The 27,178-nt window shown below is 42.8% G+C and overlaps 1 protein-coding gene across 1 annotated transcript in view; it reads left to right on the top strand.

Moving 5' to 3' along the window:
• The first annotated feature begins 2,616 nt into the window (after positions 1 to 2,616).
• The window catches only part of LOC126161417 (uncharacterized), a 28,295-nt gene continuing 3,733 nt past the window's right edge, over positions 2,617 to 27,178 (top strand). The window contains exon 1 of the mRNA XM_049917212.1: positions 2,617 to 2,692. Coding sequence (XP_049773169.1) covers positions 2,617 to 2,692 — 76 coding nt within the window. The remainder of the gene's footprint in view (positions 2,693 to 27,178) is intronic.

The raw sequence follows: 27,178 nt of genomic DNA, 5'->3' as shown, positions 1-27,178 counted from the left end.
GAGATAAGTCATAGCAAATGTAAAATGCTGGTACATTAATAACATAACCACCAGTAAATGAATGGGTGCATGAAAACGTGCATGCATAGCGCTGTACAGGAGCCAGATATCAGTTTGTGGGGTGGAGCTCCATGCCTATTGTTCTTGGTCGGTCAGTACAGAACGGATGACGCTGGAGCTGTCGTCCGATGCTGTTCCATATGTGATCGATTGGAGACAGACATAGTCATCCAGCACGCCAAGGCAACATGTCGAAACTCGGTAGAGCACGTTAGGTTACAATAACGGTACGTGGGCGGGCGTTATTCTACTGGAAAACGTCCCTTGAACTCTGTTCACGAATGGCAACACAAAAGGTCGAATCACCAGACGTACGTAAAAGTTTGCAGTCAGAGTGTGTGAGATAACCACGAAAGTGCTCCTGCTGTCATAGAAATCGCAACTCCAGGTGTAGGTCCAGTGTGTTCGGCATGCAGACATTTTGGTTGCTGTCCGTCTGCTGGTCTCCTCCTAACGAACACACGGCCATCATTGGCACTGAGGCAGAACTACTTTCATCAGGAAACACAAGAGATCTTCACCCTGACCTCGAATGAACTCTTGCTTGATGCCAAAGACGTCGCAAATGGCGGTGGTTTGAGGGCAGCGGACTGCATGCTCGGAACTGTCCTTGAAGAAACGGATTTGTATCAGTTCGCTGTGTCACTGTGGTGCCAACTGCCGCTCAAATTGGTGCTGCAGATGCTGCACGATGCGCCAAATTAATACGCCGATCAGGACGGTCTTCCCTCTCGGTACTGAGACGTGGCTGTTCGAAGCCCCGTCTTCTTGAGACAGTTGATTCTCATCACAACCGCCTACAGCAATCATGTGCAATGGCTACATTCCTGTCAAATCTTTCCGCAATATCGCAGAAGGAATATCCAAGTGGTGTAGTAGCCCTTAACACGACCTCGTTCATACTCAGTGACGTGTTGATAATGGAGCCTTAAAGATATTCCTGACTAACATTAACTAACAAAGTCTAATCTCAAAGGTAACTACCGCTCACGACCGTTACAGTGTGTATTGAAAACAAACCCAATTTTGCCTCCTCATAGTGGCTCTAATAGCGCCACTCTTATGCGATTGGAAAGAAATTTGAATAGACATGATCTTTCAGATGTAGAAACACAAACTTTTGTTTATGTCCCTCAACTCATTCTTGGTGCTGCGGTTTCTTTCCTGTCAGTGTGAAACATCTCCTTAGAAAAATTTATGAATTACTGTACTGATAAACCTCCACGTTATTTGATTTTCAAACAGCTGAGCAAAACTGAACGTACTCAGACATTTCTCTCCTTACTTATTCTGATCAAAACTAAACTGACACACAATATTGTTAGCGCAACGAAGTCTGATTTTCAATAATCCCTACAAAACAATGGCCCTGACTGTCAATAAGCTATACCTTTCATGAATCACTTACCTCACAAAAATCTTCGTTACTCGAACTACTGCAATACAGCGAGCGCCAATACTGCCAGCTAAATGAAACATTCTAACTACTGAAGGCATAGTTAGCAAATGAAAGATTTTGATGGAGAACCAACAATGTATTTACCTTAATAGTGTTCAAAACTCATATATCAGTTCATGACACACAGTCTTAGAAATTTCCGTTTTCTGACGGACACATGTCCAGATCGTCCGCTCTCAAAACTCCGCCATCTCTCTCCCCACATCCACCACTGCTGGCGACTCACCTCCAACTGCACAACGCTAAAGGCTGTTCACATCCAACTTCCCAACACTACAATAGCGAATATTCCAAAAATGCCAACCAGCCACAGACTGCACGCAGGTCAGCCAGTGATTTTCATACAGAGCGCTACGTGACGTTACCAACATAGAAACGTAAACAGCCTACTTACAAGTGTACTTTTTATTCTTGATTGCAAAAATACCCTATTTGGCAACGTGTCTTTTCAAAGTAGTGAATCGCGTTGCATTTAATATGTATAAACGTCTACGATGGTGCTTTTGTGCAATTTTGCCAATATAACGAGTATTAAGTGCAAAGTCTGTATGTCATAGATCGCTGTAGTGTCTCCTTTATGCCCCTCTTTCAACTATTTTTATTGTAGATTGTGAGGGACGCGAAACCAAACGTTCCACGAATATCCTTCTGCAACGGCTCCCTGAGAAGCGGCAAGCACAATGCATTGCGCACGGGAATTGGCAGCTCAGTAGTGGCCGACAAGGCGCTTGAGATCCCCCACTGGTGGGTTGCTAGCGAGAGCAGGCCAGCCCGTCAGTGGCAGAATGCCAGCTATCGGACTATAGAAGCCCGCCTTCAGTCAACCAAAGTCTACGTCGCCGGGACGATAAATTCTAACTTGTGTATTTGTGAACCCCACCATAGCGTCTCTCGTTATAATATAAGACCTCTTACCTAAGTGACATACACGTTACAGGTAGTTGAGCCTATCGCCCCACATTGTGCTACCTCAGGGTGTTCCTCAAGACACGTGACGCTACTAACGAGCCTCCATTGGCTGGCAGATAAGAACGACGGTATCGGCGCACGCAATATAAGCGGGCGGCGGCCGCAGGACCCTCAGTGCGAACTCCACGATGGCCCCACAGACGCCGCTGCTGCTGGCACTGCTGCTCGTCGCGGCTGGCCACGCCTCCTCGCTGCCTCGTGCAGGTACGGTGCCTCCCCTACACGTACCACACCTCGTCCCTCAAACCCCACATTTCTATTTTCCATTAAACGTCCACGTATCTTTGCCGTAAGTCCAAACTGATTGCACACGCTCATTGTACACTTGCATTTGAAGACCCGGTTTGGCTTAATCGATTTTTTTTTTTTTTTACTTGTAGCTCCACTCGTTTTCTACATCTAAATTTGCATCTGTACTCCACAAGCGAACGTATGGTGTACGGCGGATGGTACTTTATGTACCACTGTCCTTTAATCCTTTGCTACTGCAGTCGCAAACAGTAAGCGGGAAGAACAATAAGTATTGGTAAGCCTCTAATTTTATCTTCATGGCCTTTTTGTGTGATATGAGAAGGAAATGCCGTGTGGCTAGGGCCCCCCGTCGCGTAGACAGTTCACCTGGTGCAAGTCTTTCGAGTTGATGCCACTCCAACGACTTACGTGTCGATTGAGATGAAATGATGATGATAAGGACAACACAATACCCAGTCCCTAAGCGGAGAAAATCTCCAACCCAGCCGGGAATCGAACCACGGCCTCTAGGTATGACATTCCGTCTCGCCAACCACTCAGCTACTAGGGGTGTACATATGAGTAGGAACAAGTAATACGTTTGCAGACTCTTCCAGGAAAGTGCGCTCACCGAATTTTAACAGTAAGCCGCACTGTGTTTGGCAAGCCTTTGTTGCAGCCATATCCGCTGGAGATGAATACCTCCCCTAAACTTTTGCGACTGTTATACTAACCTGTGACGAAACACACTGCTCTTCTGTGGATATCCTCTATTTCCACTATCAGTCCTATACAATATTAAAGTGTCACCTCAGAAAGGATTTCGTAAGTTGTCTCCTACCTGGCGGGACTACACTTACTCAGATTTATCCCAATAAGGCTATAGTATCTGTCTTTCCTAGGATTAGTTTCATGTAGTTGTTCCACATTGAATTGCTTTGTGTACACACTTCCAGATACCGACCGGATATGACTGCTTTCACTGGGTTTCAGCAATCTTGTAACCATATAATTAAGGTCATTGTGCCTATTTGTGCACAGTAGGTTACATACGTTTATAGTGAAGCTCAACTGCCAATCCTATGCAAGGCTTCCTGCAATTCGCTACAGTGTCCTAAGCTTGCCTCCATCTACATCTACATCTACATCGATACTCTACAAATCACATTCAAGTGCCTAGCAGAGGGTTCATCGAACCACATTCACAATTCTCTATTATTCCAATCTCGTATAGCGCGTGGAAAGAATGAACACCTATACCTTTCCGTACGACCTCTGGTTTCCCCTATTTTATCGTGGTGATCGTTCGGCCCTATGTAGGTCGGTGTCAACAAAATATTTTCACATTCGGAGGAGAAGGTTGGTGATTGGAATTTCGTGTGAAGATTCCGTCGCTACGAAAAACGCCTTTCTTTTAATGATTTCCAGCCCAAATCCTGTATCATGTCTGTGACACTCTCTCCCATAATTCGCGATCATACAAAACGTGCTGCCTTTCTTTGAACTTTTTCAATGTACTCCGTCAGTCCTACCTGGTAAGGATCCCCCACCGCGCAGCAGTATTCTAAAAGAGGACGGACAAGCGTAATGTAGGCAGTCTTCTTAGTAGGTCTGTTACATTTTCTAAGTGTCCTGCCAATAAAACACAGTCTTTGGTTAGCTTATTCTCCACAACATTTTCTATGTGTTCCTTCCAATTTAAGTTGTTCGTAATTTTACAATTAGGTATTTAGTTGAATTTACGGCTTTTAGATTAGACTGATTTATCGTGTAACCGAAGTTTAACGAATTCCATTTAGCACTCATGTGGATGACCTCACACTTTTCGTTATTTAGGGCCAATTGACAATTTTCGCACCATGCAGATATCTTTTCTAAATCGTTTTGCAGTTTTCTTTATCTTCTGATGATTTTATTAGTCGATAAACGACAGTGTCATCTGCAAACAATCGAAGACGGCTGCTCAGATTGTCTCGAAAATCGTTTATATAGATAAGATATACCTTCCATGTACAGAACAGCATCATCGACCAAGTCTCACGAACTTCCGACGTTTTCCAACTGGTCATTTGCATATCTTACCACCGATTGCCCTAAATATAACAGCCATAATACAATGGTTTCTTTTCGATACGGCTTTAGCCTCCGTGACTCCTGGTGACCATTACATGTAACTGACTTTTTTTATTCAGGGTGTAAATTCAGTAATGCAATCATTTTCAATGGTCTAACCCAACACAAAGGATACGTATGCCCAACGAAAGAGATAAAAAATTTCTTGGACTCAATGCCATTCTGAGTGTGGAAAGGAATAAGTCTCAGTCTGACTGATTTGATGCTGTTTACCAATTTTGTTTTAATCTTATCGCCGTCATCATCGTCATTATTATCATTAGCTATTTCGTAACCACAAATGGTAAAAGACCTCAAGTTCTTCTCGGATGTTGCTTCTGTAAGTTTTGTGATGTCATCTCCTCACCTCACACTAGATCGCTGTCACCCACTCTTTCCTTCTTATCTACTGGAATATAGCAAAGAAAGACGTAGATCCACAATTATCTCGTCCAATTCAGACTTTTCGGTGATCTGATTGTTTGTTTCTCTTTTTTCGTGTAATTCATAACTGGGAGCTCTCCACTGGTGGGTGTGGTGAAGGGTACGTTTTTACCGCTAAGTGAGCCCTGGAATCATGTTCCACTCACCAGTAGCGCATGGTAAGAATGACTGCCGTAAGGCTCTGTATTGGTTCTAATTTCTCCAATTTTCTCCTCATGATCATTACGCGAGACGCATGTGGGGGAAAGTAATATGTTGTCCAACTCTTCCCGGACAGTGATCTCTCAAAATTTCAACAGAAAATCTCTCCGTGATGCATAACTCCTCTCTTGTAACGTCTGCCAAGCAATGCTCTCGTGGCGACTAGACAATCCCGTGACGAAACGTTCCAGTCTTCGCTGGATCTTCTCTCTCTCTCTCTCTCTCTCTCTCTCTCTCTCTCTCTCCCTCTCTCTCTCTCTCTCTCTTTCTCTCTCTTTCTCCTGGTAGGAATTCCAAGGTGAACAATACTCAAGAATCGATCCAACGAGCGCCTTATAAGCCACTTCCTTCGTGGATGAGTTACGTTTCCTTAATATTATTGCAATGAATCTGAGTCTGTCATCTGGTTTTCCCGCTATTTGTTTTATGTGGTCGTTCCACTTAAGCTCGCTGTGGCTAGTTACTCCTAGATATTTTACGGTAGATACTTTTTCCAGCGCTTTGTCATCAATAGTGTAGCTATACAGTAGTGGATTTCTTTTCCTCTGCAGGCGCAATATGTTACATTTATTTACGTTCAGGGACAACTTATATTACAGACAAAACGGTCCTAACACGATTCCTTGGTTTACTCCGATAATTACCTTTATATCTGTCGATTTCGTTCCGGTAAGAGCGACGTGTCGAGTTCTGCCTGCAAAGATGTCTTGAATCCAATCGCAAATCCGCTCAGATACTCGGTAACGTCGTATACATATTTTTTTTTTTCACTAAACGGTAGTGTGGTACGGTGTAAAATGCCTTCCTGAAGTCAAGGAACACGGCTTCGAGCTGAGCGCCATTGTCGACTCCACTGTGGATCTCATGGAGGAAAAAAGCTCTGTTTGCGGAATCCAGTTGATTCTTATAGATAAGATTTTCCTTCTCCAAGAACGGCACAATTCTTGAGCAAAAAAAAAAAAAAAGTTCCATAATTGTACAACATTATAGGCTTCAGACTTATTGGAATTTTAGTCACAAAGAAATTATTTTTTCATCGAAATTTTTCGTTCAAAGTGGTTCAAATGACTCTGAGCACTATGGGACTTAACTTCTGAGGTCATCAGTCCCCTAGAACTTAGAACTACTTAAACCTAACTAACCTAAGGACATCACACGAATCCATGCCCGAGGCAGGATTCCAACCTGCGACTGTGGCGGTCGCGCGTTTCCAGACTCTAGCGCCTAGAACCGCTCGGCCACCCAGGCCGGCAAATTTTTCGTACATCCACTGTTTCTAACTACCGTAAATATAAAATATTATACACTGGTTCTATGGCTACATTTTTAATTTCTACTATTTTCTCTTCCATGTAGTGGTTATACATAACCTTTCCCGCTTATGTAACGGATAGCGACACATTATTGTTATATCTTGACTGTTTCCTGTCTTGGCAGACAGAATATTGTTCTCACTGCAGCGAAATGTCTACCCCTGCAGATACTCAGTATCTATTTTTGCATGTTCTTTCTGCATCAGTTGCCTCCAGCTTTGAACATTTTAGTTCAAATACTGTCATTTCCCCCCAAGAACCATGGACCTTGCCGTTGGTGGGGAGGCTTGCGTGCCTCAACGATACAGATAACCGTACCGTAGGTGCAACCACAACGGAGGGGTATCTGTTGAGAGGCCAGACAAACGTGTGGTTCCTGAAGAGGGGCAGCAGCCTTTTCAGTAGTTGCAGGGGCAACAGTCTGGATGATTGACTGATCTGGCCTTGTAACACTAACCAAAATGGCCTTGCTGTTCTGATACTGCGAACGGCTGAAAGCAAGGGGAAACTACAGCCGTAATTTTTCCCGAGGGCATGCAGCTTTACTGTATGATTAAATGATGATGGCGTCCTCTTGGGTAAAGTATTCCGGAGGTAAAATAGTCCCCCATTCGGATCTCCGGGCGGGGACTACTCAGGAGGACGTCGTTATCAGGAGAAAGAAAACTGACGTTCTACGGATCGGAGCGTGGACTGTCAGATTCCTTAATCGGGCAGGTAGGTTAGAAAATTTAAAAAGGGAAATGGATAGGTTAAAGTTAGATATAGTGGGAATTAGTGAAGTTCGGTGGCAGGAGGAACAAGACTTTTGGTCAGGTGAATACAGGGTTATAAATACAAAAGCAAATAGGGGTAATGCAGGTGTAGGTTTAATAATGAATAAAAAAAATAGGAGTGCGGGTTAGCTACTACAAACAGCATAGTGAACGCATTATTGTGGCCAAGATAGACACAAAGCCCACGCCTACTACAGTAGTACAAGTTTATATGCCAACTAGCTCTGCAGATGACGAAGAAATTGATGAAATATATGATGAGATAAAAGAAATTATTCAGGTAGTGAAGGGAGACGAAAATTTAATAGTCATGGGTGACTGGAATTCGTCAGTAGGAAAAGGGAGAGAAGGAAACATAGTAGGTGAATATGGATTGGGGGTAAGAAATGGAAGAGGAAGCCGTCTGGTAGAATTTTGAGCAGAGCATAACTTAATCATAGCTAACACTTGGTTCAAGAATCATGAATGAAGGTTGTATACATAGAAGAACCCTGGAGATACTAAAAGGTATCAGATAGATTATATAATGGTAAGACAGAGATTTAGGAACCAGGTTTTAAATTGTAAGACATTTCCAGGGACAGATGTGGACTCTGACCATGATCTATTGGTTATGAACTGTAGATCAAAACTGAAGAAACTGCAAAAAGGTGGGAATTTAAGGAGATGGGACCTGGATAAACTGAAAGAACCAGGGGTTGTACAGAGTTTCAGGGAGAGCATAAGGGAACAATTGACAGGAATGGGGGAAAGAAATACAGTAGAAGAAGAATGGGTAGCTTTGAGGGATGAAATAGTGAAGGCAGCAGACGATCAAATAGGTAAAAAGACGAGGACTAGTAGAAACCCTTGGGTAACAGAAGAAATATTGAATTTAATTGATGAAAGGAGAAAATATAAAATTGCAGTAAATGAAGCAGGCAAAAAGGAATACAAACGTCTCAAAAATGAGATCGTCAGGAAGTGCAAAATGGCTAAGCAGGGATGGCTAGAGGACAAAAATAAGGATGTAGAGGCTTATCTCACTAGGAGTAAAATAGATACTGCTTACAGGAAAATTAAAGAGACCTTTGGAGAAAAGAGAACCACTTGCAATAATATCAAGAGCTCAGATGGAAACCCAGTTCTAACCAAAGAAGGGAAAGCAGAAAGGTGGAAGGAGTATACAGAGGGTCTATACAAGGGCGACTTACTTGAGGACAATATTAAGCAAATGGAAGAGGATGTAGATGAAGATGAAATGGGATATAAGATACTACGTAAAGAGTTTGAATGAGCACTGAAAGACCTGAGTCGAAACAAGGCCCCTGGAGTAAACAACATTCCATTAGAACTACTGACAGCCTTGGGAGAGCCAGTCCTGACAAAACTCTACCATCTGGTGAGCAAAATGTATGAGACAGGCGAAATACCCTCAGACTTCAAGAGGAATATAATAATTCCAATCCCAAAGAAAGCATGTGTTGACAGATGTGAAAATTACCAAACTATCAGTTTAATAAGTCACAGCTGCAAAATACTAACGCGAATTCTTTACAGACGAATGGAAAAACTGATAGAAGCCGACCTCGGGGAAGATCAGTTTGGATTCCGTAGAAATGTTGGAACACGTGAAGCAATACTGACGCTACGACTTATCTTAGAAGAAAGATTAAGGAAAGGTAAACCTACGTTTGTAGCTTTTGTAGACTTATAGAAAGCTTTTGACAATGTTGATTGGAATACTCTCTTTCAAATTCTGATGGTGGCAGGGGTAAAATACAGGAAGCGAAAGGCTATTTACAAGTTGTACAGAAACCAGATGGCAGTTATAAGAGACGAGGGGCATGAAAGGGAAGCAGTGGTTGGGAAGTGACTGAGACAGGGTGTTAGCCTATCCCCGATGTTATTCAATCTGTATATTGAGCAAGCAATAAAGGAAACAAAAGAAAAGTTCGGAGTAGGTATTAAAATCCATGGAGAAGAAACAAAAACTTTGAGGTTCGCCGATGACATTATAATTCTGTCAGAGACAGCAAAGGACTTGGAAGAGCAGCTGAACGGAATGGACAGTGTCTTGAAAGGAGGATATAAGATGAACATCAACAAAAGCAAAACGAGTATAATGGAATGTAGTGGAATTAAGTCGGGTGATGCTGAGGGAATTAGATTAGGAAATGAGACATTTAAAGTAGTAAAGATGTTTTGCTATTTGGGGAGCAGAATAACTGATGATGGTCGAAGTAGAGAGGATATAAAATGTAGAGTGGCAATGGAAAGGAAAGCGTTTCTGAAGAAGAAAAATTGGTTAACATCGAGAATGGATTTAAGTGTCAGGAAGTCATTTCTGAAAGTATTTGTATGGAGTGTAGCCATGTATGGAAGTGAAACGTGGACGATAGATAGTTTGGACAAGAAGAGAACAAAAGCTTTCGAAATGTGGTGCTACAGAAGAATGCTGAAGATTAGATGGGTAGATCACATAACTAATGAGGAGGTATTGAATAGAATTGGGGAGAAGAGAAATTTATGGTACACCTGGACTAGAGGAAGGGATCGGTTGGTAGGACATGTTCTGAGACATCGAGGGATCACCAATTTAGTATTGGAGGGCTGCGTGGAGGGCAAAAATTGTAGAGGGAGACCAGGAGATGAATACACTAAGCAGATTCAGAAGGATGTAGGCTGCAGTAGGTACTGGGAGATGAAGAAGCTTGCACAGGATAGAGTAGCATGGAGAGCTGCATCAAACCAGTCTCAGGACTGAAGACCACAACAACAACAACAACAACAACAACTGTCATTTCTCACTGCCTTCCTTTCCTTCATAGATTGAACGGCTTTATACAAATCATCTGCCGCTACTTGTGGAATGTCATTATACTCATTTATATTTAGCAGTATACGTAATTATCTCTTGGACGTCGTTAGCGTTTAAAGAACTATTGTAATACTCTTACTGTTTTCCATGTCCTCTTAAATGATGAAACGCGGGGGCTGTTAACTTTAGGTACTGACTTATTTTATTCATATAGTATTTCGCACTGTCTTCATGCTTCATATTGTTTTCAGTTACATACATCAAAAAAAGTTTTGCATATCCTCCACTCCGAGAGTTCCGGAACCTGTACAGAAAGTTGTAATATAGATAAACATAAACATCATTTCCGCCCTTTTTATTACTCATGAAAACCACACACTGCATATTGTACCACCATACAGCGAGGCCTTCAGAGACCCACATTGCTGTACACACTGGTACCTCTAATACCCAGTAGCACGTCCACTTGCGTGGATGCATGCCTGTATTTGTCGTGGCATGCTATCCACAAGATTCTCAAGGCACTGTTGGTCCACATTGTCCCACTTCTCAACGGCGATTCGGCGTGGATCCTTCAGACCGGTTGGTGGATCACGTCGTCCATAAACAGCCCTTTTAAGTCTATCCCAGGCATTTTCGATAGGGTTCATGTGTGGAGAGTATGCTGGCGACTCTAGTCGAACGATGTCGTTATCCTGAAGGAAGTCATTCACAAGTTGTGTAGGATGGGGGCGCGAATTGTCGTCCATGAAGACGAATGCCTCGCCAATATGCTGCCTATATGGTTGCACTAACGACAGAGGATGGCATTCACGTATCGTACAGCCGTTACGGCGCCTTCCATGACCACCAGCGGCGTACGTCGGACCAACATAATGCCACCCTAAAACAGCAGGGAACCTCCACCTTGCTGCTCTCGTTAAACAGTTCAGTCTAAGGCGTTCAGCTTGACTTTGTTGCCCTCAAGCACGTCTCCGACGATTTTCTGGTTGAAGGCATATTCGAGACTCATCGGTGAAGAGCAGTCCATTTGGCATGTTGTTGGGCCCATGTGTACCGCGCTGTATGGTGTCGCGGTTGCAAGGATGGACCTCGCCATGGACGTCGGGAGAGAAGTTGCGCATCATGCAGCCTACTGCTCACAGTTTGAGTTGTAACACGACGTCCTGTAGCTGCACAAAAAGCATTATTGAACATAGTGGCGTTGCTGTCAGGGGTCCTCCGAACCATACCCCGTAGGTAGCGTTCATCCACTGCAGTAGTAGCCCTTGGGCGGCCTGAGTGAAGCATGTCATCGACAGTTCCTGTCTCTCTGTATCTCCTCCATGTCCGAACAACATCGCTTTGGTCCACTATGAGACGCTTGGACACTTCCCTTGTTGAGAGCCCTTCCTGGCACAAAGTAACAATGCGGACGCGATCTAACCGCGGATTGACCGTGTAGGTACGGTTGAACTACAGACAACACGAGCTGTGTACGTCCTTCCTGGTGGAATGAGTGGAACTGATCGGCTGTCGAACCCCATCCGTCTAATAGGCGCTGCCCGTGCATGATTGTTTACATCTTTGGGTGGGTTTAGTGACATCTCTGAACAGACAAAGGGACTGATGCAGTATCCACAGTCAACATCTATCTTCAGGAGTTCTGGGAGCCGGGGTGATGGAAAAATTTCTCTGTCTGACGGAGACTTTTCCGAGAAATTCTTTTTAATTCAGTATATGGCATGGAGTTCCTATTATTGTATTCTCGCTCTATTCTTTCCTCCTCCTTTAATAGCTACTCGTCATTTCATTTAAGGGGGGTAGGATCTCAAATGGTCCGACTTGGAGGAAGAGAGGCATCACAGGACATTTTAATTTCCACTGTCTATAGTTTCACAAATAAATTCATAAAACTTTGTCAGCATGACCAGGAAGGATTGAGGGTTCACACTTATAGTAGTGGAAATTCAAAAACACAGCAAAAAATTATTTGTTTTAAAGTACTTATTAACTACATAATTTGTACACTGATAACATTCGTAACCGCTGCGGTAGTCCATTATCTTTTCCCGTCGGAAAAGTTATCTTTTCTAAACGAATGTACTTACTGGAACGAAAAATCATATTTGTCATTGTCGCCTTGAGCTGTGATTTACTTATTGCTACTAGGGGTTAATGTCTCACATAAAGAATGAAGTACAATTAAAATCCTAGGATACAGTTAGAGGTGATGGACCAAGTAAGAAGCGAGCGCGACATTATACACTATACACTTCGCGTTTACTACAGTTGTGACACTGTACTGTACGACGAAAGAACTGACAACCAGATGTATCTTGAAGAATCTGTGTAGTCATTAGGTCCGTCGGGGTTACCGTCACATAAGGTTATATTAAAAGAAAACACTGTTGTCATGATGAGCGCCACTGATAAACTTAACACCATCTGATCCGTGCCATCGTTTTGAATTGACAAGAAGGCAGTTGCCTATTGAAATTGCATTTACTATCACTGTAAACGAGTCGCAGGGACAAACGCTTCAAAGAGGCGGAATGTATTTACCAAATCCAATCTTTACTTACAGACAACTGTACATAGTATTTTCAAGGGTACGTAAATCACCTAACAGTTCTATACTCCGTAAAAAATGAAGAAGAACAGGTACACGAAGACTGCATGTCATTTAGACCATGATACTGCAAGGCTCTGTTAGGAGCTTTGTTGAAAATTATGTACATGGAAATGTATAATTATGCGAGGATGTATCATAAATTCATGATTATTACTTCACATTGTTCGGTTCATTTTTTAAATGTTTTCTGCTCATTCCCACAGCTACCGTTACGCCAACGCCTAAACTTATTCCAAATATTGTTGTTATTTAAAACTACAACAGTGAGAAAGTTTCATACGGGTCATCCAATTGACAGAAGTATCGAACATTGCCTGGCGAAAGGAATTGCTGAGCTTAGGGCTGACGGTGAACACAATCAAACACTTACCAAACATTAAATTTATATGTATTATTGCTAGTTACAGATCCCAACAAATTTTTGTTACTCCGTTTAAAGTGCACGATCTCCTTGCGTGTCACGCTTACATACAAATTAAGACACTTGAATTCTTCCTTCCCTGCGCCTTTTGCACACTCCGTCAATAATATTGCGCTCGCCACGCAAAATAATCCTCATTATATACCAAAGTTTCGCACTGTGGCTCCAACAAGACAGAGTTGTATCTTGTATACCGAATATTAGCTCCAAAAACTAAAAACTAATAACACAGCATTCATAGGTAATGTTGTCTTCTGTTCCCTCTAGTATAAACGATTCTACCCGTATAAAAGGGAATGTTAGTGAATTTTTGGCAAAGCTCATTCGCATGTGTTCACTTCCATTCACTCCATTGTAAACTAGGCCTTACGTGCTTAAAATTGCTGTCTGTGTGAGTGGTTCACCGAGTCTTGCACTTGGCGGGCAGGTATGTACAAACCGCTGTTACAAGCTGTTCTTCGGGTGACAAAAAATTCCAATTTAACATTTTTATAAAATACTTGCAGTGCCTCTTAGCAGCCAAAATTCTGGCAGTGAATTTCTTTCAATGATTTCTTCCTGCGTAAAAATTTTCGGGGTGGGTTTCGATATATCTTATTGGACCATTCCATTGTAAGTGCTCACTGATCTCACTCAATAAGATTGTATAGCAATGACATGATTTCGTATGAAATGATTTCATCATAATTGTATTTATTCTAAAAGTAAAATGAATATCGTTTATTTGCAGCTTTTTAGCTTTCCTTCAGGCAAGACTGAAATTCTAGTTCGCATTAAATAAACTACCTAGAAATAGCAGAAATTTTGAAACTTGTCCTGCAAGGGAGGCCGATATCTTCACATAATAATTAGAGTAGATAATAGATACCTACTTCTTCACTTATTATGTACTAATATAGATCAAAATTAGTGACACACATTCGTTGTAGACTTTACATTTCAACTTATCGGAAGCCTAGTTTTGAAAACATCGTTTATTTTGTCCACTACTTTCAACAATCCGAAATGGAAAATTATTATAAACTAGTTGTATGACTACTTTTTTAATTTGTACTGTTCTATCTTCTATGTAGTGACTACACATATTCTTTCCCATTTACGTAACGGATGTCGATATCTTATTTCTTGCCTCTCTCCTCTCTTGAGAGATAGAATATTGTTCACACTGCAAGGAAATGTCTTACTCCGCAGATATCCACCAAGTCTTGCAAGTTATTTCGGTGTCAATTTTCTGCTCAGCTTTAATCGTTTCTGTTCAAGTACTATGATTTCACACTGTTTTCCTTCCCTTCATAGACTTCTTCTTCTTCCTATTCCTGAAACGATTCTGCTTATGCAGGTCGTTCACAGAGCCTCTTCCGAGCTTCTCTTTTCTCCCACAGTTCATGATTCAGCATTTCCTCGCTCTGCACTGCTCTCCGATTCACCTCATTCCTCACCTTATCGCTCCATGTTGTTCGTGGTCTTCCAATTGGGCTTCGTCCACATTTTGTCCATTTTAGGGCTCTCCTGGAAGTCTTTCTTGACCCACTCCTTTATCATGGCCAAACTACAGAGGGGTCCAAAAAATGTATCCACTGTTTAAAAGTCCATAACTGGCAAACTAATTGACGGAGTTGTCTCATCTTTGGTAGTATAATAGTATGTAGTTACAGCAATCGCCACACAAGCGTTGTATTGCGTTGTTTTGTTTTGTCAGATGACAGTCACCAGATAGTCAGTGTTTTGTTCTTAGTTGCACCTAGTTACTCGAGTAAACATGGCTGGCGCAAGACTTACATTCGATGAAAGGTAGTCAGTTTTGAAGTGGTATTTTAAGTACGAAAACATTAATGAGGTTCAACGGCAATGGCGAAATGAGTATCAAACAGAGCCACCGACACGTTTAACGATTCGTCGCATTCGAGACAAATTTGAAGCCGAAGGCTGCGTTAAAGATGTACACAAACAACGATCTGGACGACCTGTAATAGTAACAAGTCCAGCTAACTCCCGTCGTGTGTTACAACAATTCACTAGCTCATTACAGATGTCTGTTAGGCTGTGTGCCCGTGAAACTGGAGTGACTCGTTCAAGTGTTCGGCGAATTTTAAAGACAGCAAAGTGGAAGTGCTACATCCCACGATTGCTACACGCAATGAACAAGGACGACACAGATCGTAGAGTGGAGTACTGGGAGTGGTTTACTAACATGGTGCGCAACGATGAAGAGTTTGCAGAGATGATTGTGTGGTCTGATGAGGCACAGTTCAAACTCAATGGTACCGTAAATCGCCACAATTGCATCTACTGGGCCGCCGAAAATCCGAACGTCCGTGTAGACAAAGCCGTGAATTTGCCAGGAGTAAATGTGTGGTGTGGGTTGTCTTACCGGGGCTTGATTGGGCCATTCTTCTTTGACGGCCGATGAGGTATACCTTCAGAAGCTTCAGACATCCATTTTACCTGCCATCCGAGGCTTGTATGAAGACGAGTTTACTTTCAACAAGATGGTGCTCCAGCCAGGGCGTATCTCGACGAAAATCTACCAGGAAGATGGATAGGCCGTAGGGGTGCTGTGGAGTATCCACCACGTTCCCCAGACTTTACTTCTCTGGACTTTTACCTGTGGGGAACACTAAAGGACGTCGTTTATCGACAGAAGCCACGCACATTGGATGAACTTCGAGAATCCATCGTACATTCACGTGCAAATATCCAACTGAACACGTGCAGTCAGTAGGTCGTGCTGCAGTTCGGCGGCATCGTTTGTGTGGGAATGTTAATGGTGACCATTTCGAACACCTACAGTGATATCTTTAAGTTGGACTTTAAGCTACACTTTCACCAAAAATGAGACAACTCCGTCAAATAGTTTGCAAATTATGTACTTTTAAACAGTGGATACATTTTTTTGGACCTCTCTGTATTTATGCCTATATGTCCCCGTACTTCCTTTTAGGGGATTGATCTGATGGATGTTTCGTATCTTCTCATTTCTTATCCTGTCCCTTCTCGTCTTATCCAGAATTCCTCGTAGAAAACGCATGTCTGTTGCTTGTTTTTTGCTCAGTTATGTATTTTTCCAAGTCCAACACTGTGATCAATACGTCAAATGTGGTAGATAACATGACTTGTATATCATGATCTTTGCTCTGGCAGGTATTTTCCTATTTCTAATTATGTTCCATACGCAATAACCAAATTTTTATCAATTTTCTATTCTTTCCAAAAATTAGTCGTTGATGTTTCCTTTCCGGTTAATTTACTTTCTAGATACTCGGAAGCGTCTACCTTTTTAATAATTTTTCCATTGCACTTAAATTCTTCGTTTTTTCATTTGTCCTGCTGATTTTCACTACCTCATTTTTTGTTATACTTAATTCCATGGCTTATTTTTCAATTACTCTCTGCCAGATATTTAACTTTACTTCCAATTTGTGCGCAGTTTCTTCCCAAATCATCACAACATCTATATATACTACGACTCTCACATTATCTCCTGTTGACCCTAGGCGAACTTTCCTTACGATGATGTCCGTGACTATGTTAAAGAGCACTGGTGAGAGCACACACCCTTGCCGAACCCCTCTGTCCGCTCTAAACCATTCTGATTTTTTGCCATTCATTATAACACATTTCAGGCCTTTATTGCATATATTTCTGATTCTGAGTTGCACTCTTTTTGACCTTTCCAACATGGTCTCACTTAGCCATATATCATCCCTTCTAACAGTATCATAAGCCTTATTACATCTATAAATTCAATTACCATGCCTTTCCCAAATCCCCATTTCTTTTCTGCAACTGCCTGGCTGTAAATATAACATCTACAGTTGAATTTCCGGTTTGAATTCCTTGTTATTTTTCTCCTAATTGTGGTTTTCTGTGTGATTTCGTGCCAAATTATCTTTTAGCAAATCTGCGTGCAGTGGTACACTAGTACTATTAATCTGTAATTCTCACAGGAGCACCTTCTTACCCTTGTTTAAAGATACGTATATAAACTGACTTTGTCCAATCATCAGGATTCTTTCCATATGCCCAAAAGTATCCTCATTATTCTGTGCAGCTACTGGATACCACTTGCTCCTATACCTTTGTATATTTCTAGTGTGATGTCTTCTAACCTAGGAGCTTTGCTATTGCCATTTCTAATAGAGCTTTCTCTACATCCAACATCTGCAGATCTTCTCTTTTTAATTCCTCTATGATGGTGTTATTTCTTTCTTATCCTTCTATCTTATCACGTGTATTTGATCATCATGAAACAAAATGGAAGTATTCTTTCCACACTTTCAAAAAGCTTCTTCTTCCTCCCACATGGGTTCTTCTTTTATGTTGGAATCTTTAGAAGTATTTTCTTTTTGGATCTTTCTGTTACCTAACACGCAGAGTAACATCTTGTTGTCATCTTTGAAATTCTCTTCTATTTCTTTTGTGAATTTCTTCCGAGGCAACTTCTTATCCAGTGCCACCATTTTCCTTGCTGCTCTGCTTAGTCGTTCCCATTTATCCCTATTATGTTTCGTTCTGTATTTAAACTCTCCTATCCTTGCGTTATTCTCCTTCTTGACTGCTTCTGCAGTTGTTTCATTCCATCATAGAGTTTCCTTGTGTTTGATTTTTCTTGATGTCCTTCCGTGACTAAGGCCCATTCCGACTTTCTCCATTCTTCAGCGCCACATTCATCCTCTCATTTTTAGGAACCTGTGTCTTAATCTTCTCCTCGTATATGTCTATATTTCAGTTCCGAAAACTTTACTCTAGCCTTTCTCTTTCCACCACATGTATGTTTTCTAAATTTCTTCAGTGTCCCTACCGACAGTCTGTGGTCACTGTCGAGATTAATGCTTAGAATCACTTTCATTTCTCTCTTCCTTCAGTTATTATCATATAGGGTACTATGGATTCCTGTTCCAAGCTCCAACTATACCCGGTAGATATGTGACTTTGTCATTTCTTATATCGTCCATTACCAATAATCCATTAATTTCTCAAACATGCGTCTATCAATAGCCACATTTCTAAGATCTTTTCCGTGACTGTCTCATACCTTCTTCTATCTTTGCCAACTAAGTGTTCTATAACCACAGTCGTGTCATATTTTAGAGAATCTTTCAGTTTAGTGAAAAACTCACCCTTCTCGTCTGTTTCACATCCTGTCAGAGGAGGATAACCCTGGTCTACGTCAAGAACAATTCCTTCTATCATTATCGTAATTTTAATTATTCTGTCCCTTCCACTTTAAGTGCATTTTCTCTAGTTCTGTAGCTGCTATTATTGTGACATCATTTCTTCTTTTGTCTCTTCCTAATCACCTATTTTTCTTACTTCACTTAGTACCATTACCAGTGCGTTCCCTTCTGTAATTATCTGTGTGATTTCCAGCAGTCTTGCATCCTTTCATAAGGATACAATATTAGTAGTCCCAATATTTACATATTTTTTGGACAAGTCTCTCTTTCATGGGAACCATGTTGGCCGTCATAATTGGCAGATCAGGTCAAAGGCTTTGTCACTTGCGGCATTCGTTTTGATCCGAGGTTCGTGCCCTTGTTCAAAGCAAATGGATTGTACACTAATGAATGGCTGGGCCTATCGTAGCTTCATCGTAGTCCCAATGGCCCTCTGTTTCTGGGCTCCTGCAGGATCTCCACAACTGCCGTAGCGGTCTCGGAACAAACGCAGACCCCGCAGCACTTTGACCCCACAGGCAATCCCCTGCTTCTTGCCGTTGTCCATCTCCCACGACTTGGACGATGGGTTGGACCTGTAGAAGACTTTCCTCCAGGACGATTTGTCTACTAGTCTTCCAGGTGATGGTTGCTCTCTCTAACTAGTCGCATAATTGAAGTTCTTACTGAGACGGATTTATGATGAATGGTAGCATCCACGGGGGAGTCAACGCAACACCATAAAATCATATGTCACATTTGAAAAGACGCAAATATTTTGCACCACTGTTTGATGGAGTACTCGTCCAGAATTAATGTTGAGCACAAGCCAGTGTACACCGAGGAGGCAAAAGTCACGGGACACCTCCTAAGCTCGTGTCGGACTCCCTTTTGCCCGACGCAGAGGCGTGACGTGGACTCAACAAGTCGCTGGAAGTCCCCTTCGGAAATACTGAGCCATCCCTCTATAGCCGGCAAAATTGCGAAAGTGTTACCGCTGCAGAATTTTGTGCACGGACTAAACTCTCGATTACGTTTCATAAATTTTCGATGGGACTCATTTCGAGAGGTATGGGTAGCCAAATCATTCGCGCCAATTGTCCAGAATGTTCTTCAAACCAGTCGCGAATAATAGTGGCCCGTGACATAGCGCCCTGACATCGATAAAAATTGCATAGTTATTTGGGAACATTACGTTCCCGAATGGCTGGAAATGGTCTCCCAGTAACCGAACATCAGAATTTTGAGTCAATGATCAGTTCAGTTGGACCAGAGGACCCAGTGTATTCCATGCGAACGCAGCCCACACCATCATGGAGCCACCACCAGCTTGTACAGTGCGTTGTTGAAAACTTGGGTCCATGGCTTAGTGGGGTCTGCGGTACAGTCAAACCCAACCATCAGTCTTACCAACTGAAATCTGGGCTCATCTGATCAGATCACGGTTTCCATTGGTCTAGGGTCCAACCGATATGGTCACGAGCACAGGAGAGGTGCTGCAGACGATGTCGTGCTGTTAGCAAAAGCACTCGCGTCGGTCGTCTGCTGCCACAACCTGTTACCGCCAAATTCTGCCACACAGTCCTGACGGTTACGTTCTTCTGACGTCTCACACTGATTTATGCGGTTATTTCAAACAGTGTAGCTTATCCTTTAGCACTGACAACTCTCTGCAAACGCCGCTGCTCTCGGTTGCTAAGCGAAGGCCGTTGGCTATTGCGTTGTCCGTGATGAGAGGTAATGCCTGAAGTCTGGTGTCTTGGCACACTCTTCACACTGTGGATCTCTAAGTATTGAATTCCTGAACGATTTCAGCAATGGGACATTTCCGTGCATCTGGCTCCAACTACCATCCGACGTTCGGAGTCTGTTAATTCCCGCTGTACAGCCACAACCACGTCGGAATCCTTTTCACATGAATCATGTGTGTACGTGTGATACTCCGCCAATGCACTGTTCTTTTATTCCTCGTGTACACGATACTACCGTCCTCTGCCTATGTTCGTATCGCTATTCTACGCCATTGTCCCCTCAGTGTATATGTAACAATACTTAAATCACTGATTTATGTGGAGGATTTTGTGACGGTCGCGAACAGTTGTGCATGTCCTCAATTACTCGGCAAACAACGCAGTTTGCTCATCCAGTTCAGTAATAAACAAGTGCATGGTGCCCGTGAAACTTCTGCTTGCTGACGTGCTGTCCAGGATACTGTTTAAATACGATGAGTAGCACGGCATCCCTACTTCAAACCGATTATGGTGTGCCAGTTCTCTGGCGCGTTGCGTATCCGGCACTATCGATAGCCACTTGTATTTCTGTTTCCGTCTGGTTCGGCCTGCGAAGGCGCTGAGGCGGCTGCTGCCCTCTGGAGCGTTTTTCGCGGGGGGCCGCGCGCGCTCGGCTCGCCAGTTGGATTCGCACCGAGCTGGCGGTATTTTGCCTTCCACCCCGGCACGGAGGAGTGGTCTCTTTGATTTGGGCATTGGGCAGTGTGCCGTGTTGATGATGTGGTGTAGTGGACAACTCATGGATTCCCGCACGAGATCGCTCTAGGTTCTCAGCCTCTGAAAAGGGTGCCACGATATCGCTTGGGTTTCCGCACTCAGGAGTTGTAAGGACTGCAGGGCAGTTCTGTGTGTGTTTGCTCCGCCCGGTCTGCGTGGCGGGGTTCGTTTCACCTTACTTCATCTTGTTCATATTTTCTGCGTGCTTTCATTTTAGCCGGAGTCTGGGTGTCGAGTTTTCTGCTGGTGTGTACCCGCTCGTCGTCCCTGTTTTCCCGCCCGGGAGGGGGGGGGGGGCGGCCGTATCTGTTGGTGGGAATTATTTAGCAGCGTGTGTTTTGCGTGCACCCGGTGTGCTCACGCGCCCTGATTCTGAGTTGAAATTGTGGTCAGGCTGGCTCGGTTGCTGGAGTGTGTGTTGTTGGTTTTCTGGCTTGCTGGGGACTGCGCGCGTGCCTGTTCCGTTTGTGATGTGGCAGCAGTCTGATATTTTTGTGTGTGCTTGTTAAGTTCCTAGCAATTGCTTTTAGCCTTGTGCTTACTTATTTTATTTAAATTGCTGGGCATTGTCATTTGTCTCTTCTTTTACCTTTATTTATTTGTAGTGTCAATTAAGCCTAAGACGATGTCCAAGGTGCCAACAATTGATTTTAGCCTCGTGTGTACTTAATCCTATTTAAACTCTTGAGCATTGGCATTTGCTTGTTCTTTTACTCTTATTTATTTGTTGTGCCAGTTAGCCCTAAGATGATGCCAGACCTTGGTATCTGTCAACCTTTTTTTGGCTACTAGCACTCAGATGCAATATTGCCGCGCTTATCCCGGATTTGTCATTAATTGAGAGCTTTTAATACTGTATTTTTAGTAGTAGGTTTGGCAAGTGCACTTGCGTATGGTATTTATTGTGTTTACCCCTCCCCCCCTCCTTCCTCCTTCGTGCAAACTGATTCTGGCAAGATTGCAAGGTGGCTGTGTTATTACCTATGTAAGTTTGCCCGCTGCTGTAGTCGTGACATGTTTTGACCGGCAAGCGGCCCATGTTGGCGAAAGTTTATATGTGTTTGCGCTGTTAATGTTGGGGCTTGCCATACATATATTTACTCATGTACGTGTTGTGTTAAGGATTTTAGGGCATTTTTAGTTGAGATACCTGTTGAAAATTTTATCACTCTTTTAAAGAAGGTATAGGAAGGAGTAACTTCAACAGAAAATTGTAAATTATAAATTTGTGCTTCACATTTAAAAATTTAACTGTATTAGGTGAAAGTATGTAGTTTAATGCACAACGATTATTTGTCAAAGTATCAAATTGTAAAGTTTGTTTGCCAGTGATTCAAACGACACAAATAAGTTTCTCTGTTCACATTTCTCATTTTTATTACCTCATATTGTAAGCAGTTTGATTGATTGTGTCACTGCAATTTGTAAACCATAGTATAATTCATTACAATTAATTAATGGTTTTGGGGAAATAAACCTTGTATTGTATGTCTGTTTTTCATTAACTGAATCCAATCCAAATCGTCCGCTCAATGGACATGATTGGACGCTCTTTAATTCATACCATTGTCTAACTGAGATTTCTTTACGAAAGTTCTTCTGGTAGTCCCATTCATTATGTACAGATATTTATCATTCGAATGTGTCCAGTGCATTTGTAGCTTGTAAAATTTTACTTCAAATGTTTACAAATTCAAAATTTCTGGAGAGACAGCTCTGGCAGCAGCGGTGTCTGCAGAAAATCGCTGCTAAACGGTGGGTACTCAGTGATGTCCTCATCGTGGAAGTCGGCGTTAGTCACAGTCTGCGTGTCCGCGATGTACGTGGTGATCTGTACCCCACCCTATGGATGCTGTGCTCAATGCTGTCCACAATACTACATCGGCCTGCAGATGTTCCCTGGTCTGCAATTCTACAACATGCTCCTCTCCTACTGCCAGCAAAATTCAGTTCAAAATGGTTCAAATGGCTCTGAGCACTATGGGACTCAACTGCTGTGGTCATAAGTCCCCTAGAACTTAGAACTACTTAAACCTAAGTAACCTAAGGACATCACACACATCCATGCCCGTGGCAGGATTCTAACCTGCGACCGTAGCGGTCGTGCGGTTCCAGACTGTAGCGCCTTTAACCGCTCGGCCACAACGGCCGGCTGCAAAAGTCAGTAATCTGAACAGAATTCTGAAATAGTAGTGCCAACATTTACAATCAGGTTTGGTAATTATTCACTATGAAAAAGGCTTGTCATTCCTGTAATGAAGATTAAATTCACTGTCAACACAACATTGCAAAGGAAGCTGGAATATGTGTAAATGATTTGCTACACAGTTACTGTAACAGTTCTGATACTCATAGTTCCGAAACACGCCAAGCATAACGCATTTAGTGGATGGGTCGAAATGTTTCCAAAGTCGTTTGCGGTAACGTTCAAAAGTGTTTCATGAGTAGTGCTTGGATTTCTGTATCTCTGCATCTATATTTACTGATGCTTGTTGATTTGGAAGCGATGTGGGATTGTTCGGTGTTTATTGATCCTGACGCTCACACATGTAAAAGTAAGTTACGAAATTACTGCGTGTGTAGTACAACACAAAATTCACATAAATTAACATGAAAACAATACTCCCAATAGCAACAAAAATGAAGTTGTCACGTCGAATCTAGTGATTTTTATGCATATATGGCAATGCTACAAAGATGCGTTCACTGATCGTTGCATGTACACGATTGCCAATAACAAAAGCTGATCGCTGGAAGTTTCTTAAAAATTGCGAACAAATCATTTTCAAAATAAAATAAAGTCCAATAATGATCATTTAACTAATGGCTGTGTTTAAATTACGTGTTAATAAAATCGTAGGAACACTCCACTTACGTATTAGGTTAAAACCGATGTTTTGTAATTTGAATGTCGTAAACCGCTGAATAAATTTAATGAATGTTCATTACACACAGACGCATATCGAATATTAATAACTGTTTTATAGTGCTTCTCAGTTTCGCTTATCTGTGTAGGCCACATAAACCGGGCCACTTCCAATAACGCGGCCTTGCAACTGGTATGTCAATAGTCAGTGTTTCAGCTCAATTACAGAAAGTAGACAGTAGCAAAGCCATCTACACTCTATATAAAATTAAAATATTAGACAGTGTGTTTCTCAGTCAGAACTCGCGTTTGAATGCTGTTTACTTGAGTGAGGTCGCGTTATGCCTCACGTAAAGAGACATATGTACTAGCAGTTATGAGAACTGCACAGTGGCACGGTAGTGGCCTTTCATGTATGAGGTTTATTGTTCTGCGATATCGCTGCTCGCACTAATCAACATCCATCGACTGCCATACGATTAGGGAATCATTGTATTCAAGAGTGCCACAGTCAATGCCATGCAAAATCTATAGTCACGTGCGACTAGAGTCGGAGAGGACAGACGTATAATTTTTGCCCGACTGTGCAGTATCGTACTGCCACGTCACGTGTCTTGTTCAGCGACGGTAATGATCACAGAAGTAGCTCAACGTCATATCTGGTTCTACGTACCGTATCACCAAGGATGTATTCGTTTAAAGGTGCTCCCAGAAGAACGGATGTTGCCAGATAACATTTCTCATCATCATACTATTTTAACTCCTGGCGTAATGGTATCGGTGTTCCATTACGAGCACATCACAGTCACCTCTGGTCCGCATAGTCAGATATAGATAGCAGGTATTACATTTCAGACGTATTAAAACTTATGGCTCTACCCTAACTCCGAGGCCTCAGTGACATTATCTTTCGACAAGATAATGCAAGATCATAAGTTTCCTGTGCTATCCTGACCTCCTTAGGTACTGACGGTAATCGACCGTTCGCCTCGGCAGTACATCCTTCAGATTTCATACGCGCTGAAGAAATGATAACAGGTGCTGGAACCGCATGTGCGAGACATGGATGTCAAGTGCTGTCAGCATCAGGAAGCTAGGAGCTAAGCAGAGGAGACTCTGGCCCCCACTCCCGCCTGACGTCATTGCCAGCCACTGGGACACAATACACACAGAAGCGTGGCAAAATGACTCAGCGCACTAGATTATAAAAAAAAATATTAATACAAAGAGCATAATTCTTTATATAATGACATCAATAAGTTAGGGCTGTATAAAGTACACTACTGGCCATTAAAATTGCTACACACAGAAGAAATGCAGATGATAAACAGGTATTCATTGGACAAATATATTATACTAGAACTGACATGTGATTACATTTTAACGCAATTTGGGTGCATAGATCCTGAGAAATCAGTACCCAGAACAACCACCTCTGGCCGTAATAACGGCCTTGATACGCCTGGGCATTGAATCAAACGGAGATTGGATGGCGTGTACAGGTACAGCTGCCCACGCAGCTTCAACGCGATACCACAGTTCATCAAGAGTAGTGACTGGCGTATTGTGACGAGCCACTTGCTCGGCCACCATCGACCAGATGTATCCAGTTGGTGAGACATTTCGAGAATCTTCTGGCCAGAGCAGCAGTCGAACATTTTCTGTATCCAGAAAGGCCCGTACAGGACCTGCAACATGCGGTCGTGCATTTTCCTGCTGAAATGTAGGGTTTCGCAGGAATCGAATTAAGGGTAGAGCCACGGGTCATAACACATCTGAAATGTAGCGTCCACTGTTCAATGCGAACAAGAGGTGACCGAGACGTGTAACCAATGGCATCCCATACCATCACGCCAGGTGATACGCCAGTATGGCGATGACGAATACACGCTTCCAATGTGCGTTCACCACGATGTCACCAAACACGGATGCGACCATCATGATGCTGTAAACAGAACCTGGATTCATTCGACAAAATTACGTTTTACCATTCGTGCACCCAAGTTCGTCGTTGAGTACACCATCGCAGGCGCTCCTGTCTGTGATGCAGCGTCAAAGGTAACCGCAGCCATGGTCTCCGAGCTGATAGTCCATGCTGCTGCAAACGTCGTCGAACTGTTCGTGCAGATGCTTGTTGCCTTGCAAACGTCCCCATCTGTTGACTCAGGGATCGAGACGTGGCTGCACGATCCGTTACAGCCATGCGGATAAGATGCCCGTCATCTCGACTGTTAGTGATACGAGGTCATTGGGATCACGCACGGCGTTCCGTATTACCCTCCTGAACCCACCCATTCCATAGTCTGCTAACAGTCATTGGATCTTGACCAACGCAATCAGCAGTGTCGCGATACGATAAACCGCAATCGCGATAGTCTACAATCCGACCTTTATCAAAGTCGGAAACGTGATGGTACGCATTTCTCCTCCTTACACGAGGCATTACAACAACGTTTCAGCAGGCAACGCCGGTCAACTAGTAAATCGTCCGTTTTTATCCCGACCTATATCTATTATTAACATGACCGTGAACCTAATGGGGCTGGTAATCGTAATTGACTGCTATGGAAGTTGTTACTTTCCAGTTCGTCCTGTTCAATATTATAATACTGATTGTATGGTAATAAGGAACACCAACACAGTTTTACTAATAACGAACTTATATTCTTCTCAAAACACAAAAAGGAGACAGCCACTGCCTTCGTCATACATATCTAATTACGGCTAATCTCAGCACAGGCTTTCTTTATTTGCCATTATCGTCACACGCTAATCCATCACTGCATCCAACACTGCAATCCAAGGTTAGGCCGGCGCGGTAGACGCGAAACTAAATATTGGCACTAGTAACGTCACTGATCATTTTTATAAAGATACTTCGTCCCTTTCCCGGTATTATTTAGGTGTCTAACCACGGCGATGGTGACACCCTTGTAGGTTAAAAACCCTGTATTCCAATAATGGCCTCCACACACACACCATTGCCGCCAACCACTCTGGCGCATCTCGACACTCGCTCTCGCAACACGTCACAATCGATTGTTCGTCCTATCGACCTGTGCCGAGTGCAGAGTTATAGAAAGGGCCTACGGACCCCTTACAAACTGCTGTTCGTGTGTGAGAAATCGGTTGGAAACGTTCCTCATGTCAGCACGTTGTAGGTGTTGCCACCGGCGCCAACCATGTGTGAATGCTCTGAAAAGCTAATCATTTGCATATCACAGCATCTTCTTCCTGTCGGTTAAATTT

Source organism: Schistocerca cancellata, chromosome 1 (genome assembly GCF_023864275.1).
Source record: "Schistocerca cancellata isolate TAMUIC-IGC-003103 chromosome 1, iqSchCanc2.1, whole genome shotgun sequence".
NCBI lineage: Eukaryota > Metazoa > Arthropoda > Insecta > Orthoptera > Acrididae > Schistocerca > Schistocerca cancellata.
The sequence above is the reverse complement of the archived record's forward strand: the minus strand, read 5'-3'. Positions and strand labels throughout refer to the sequence as shown.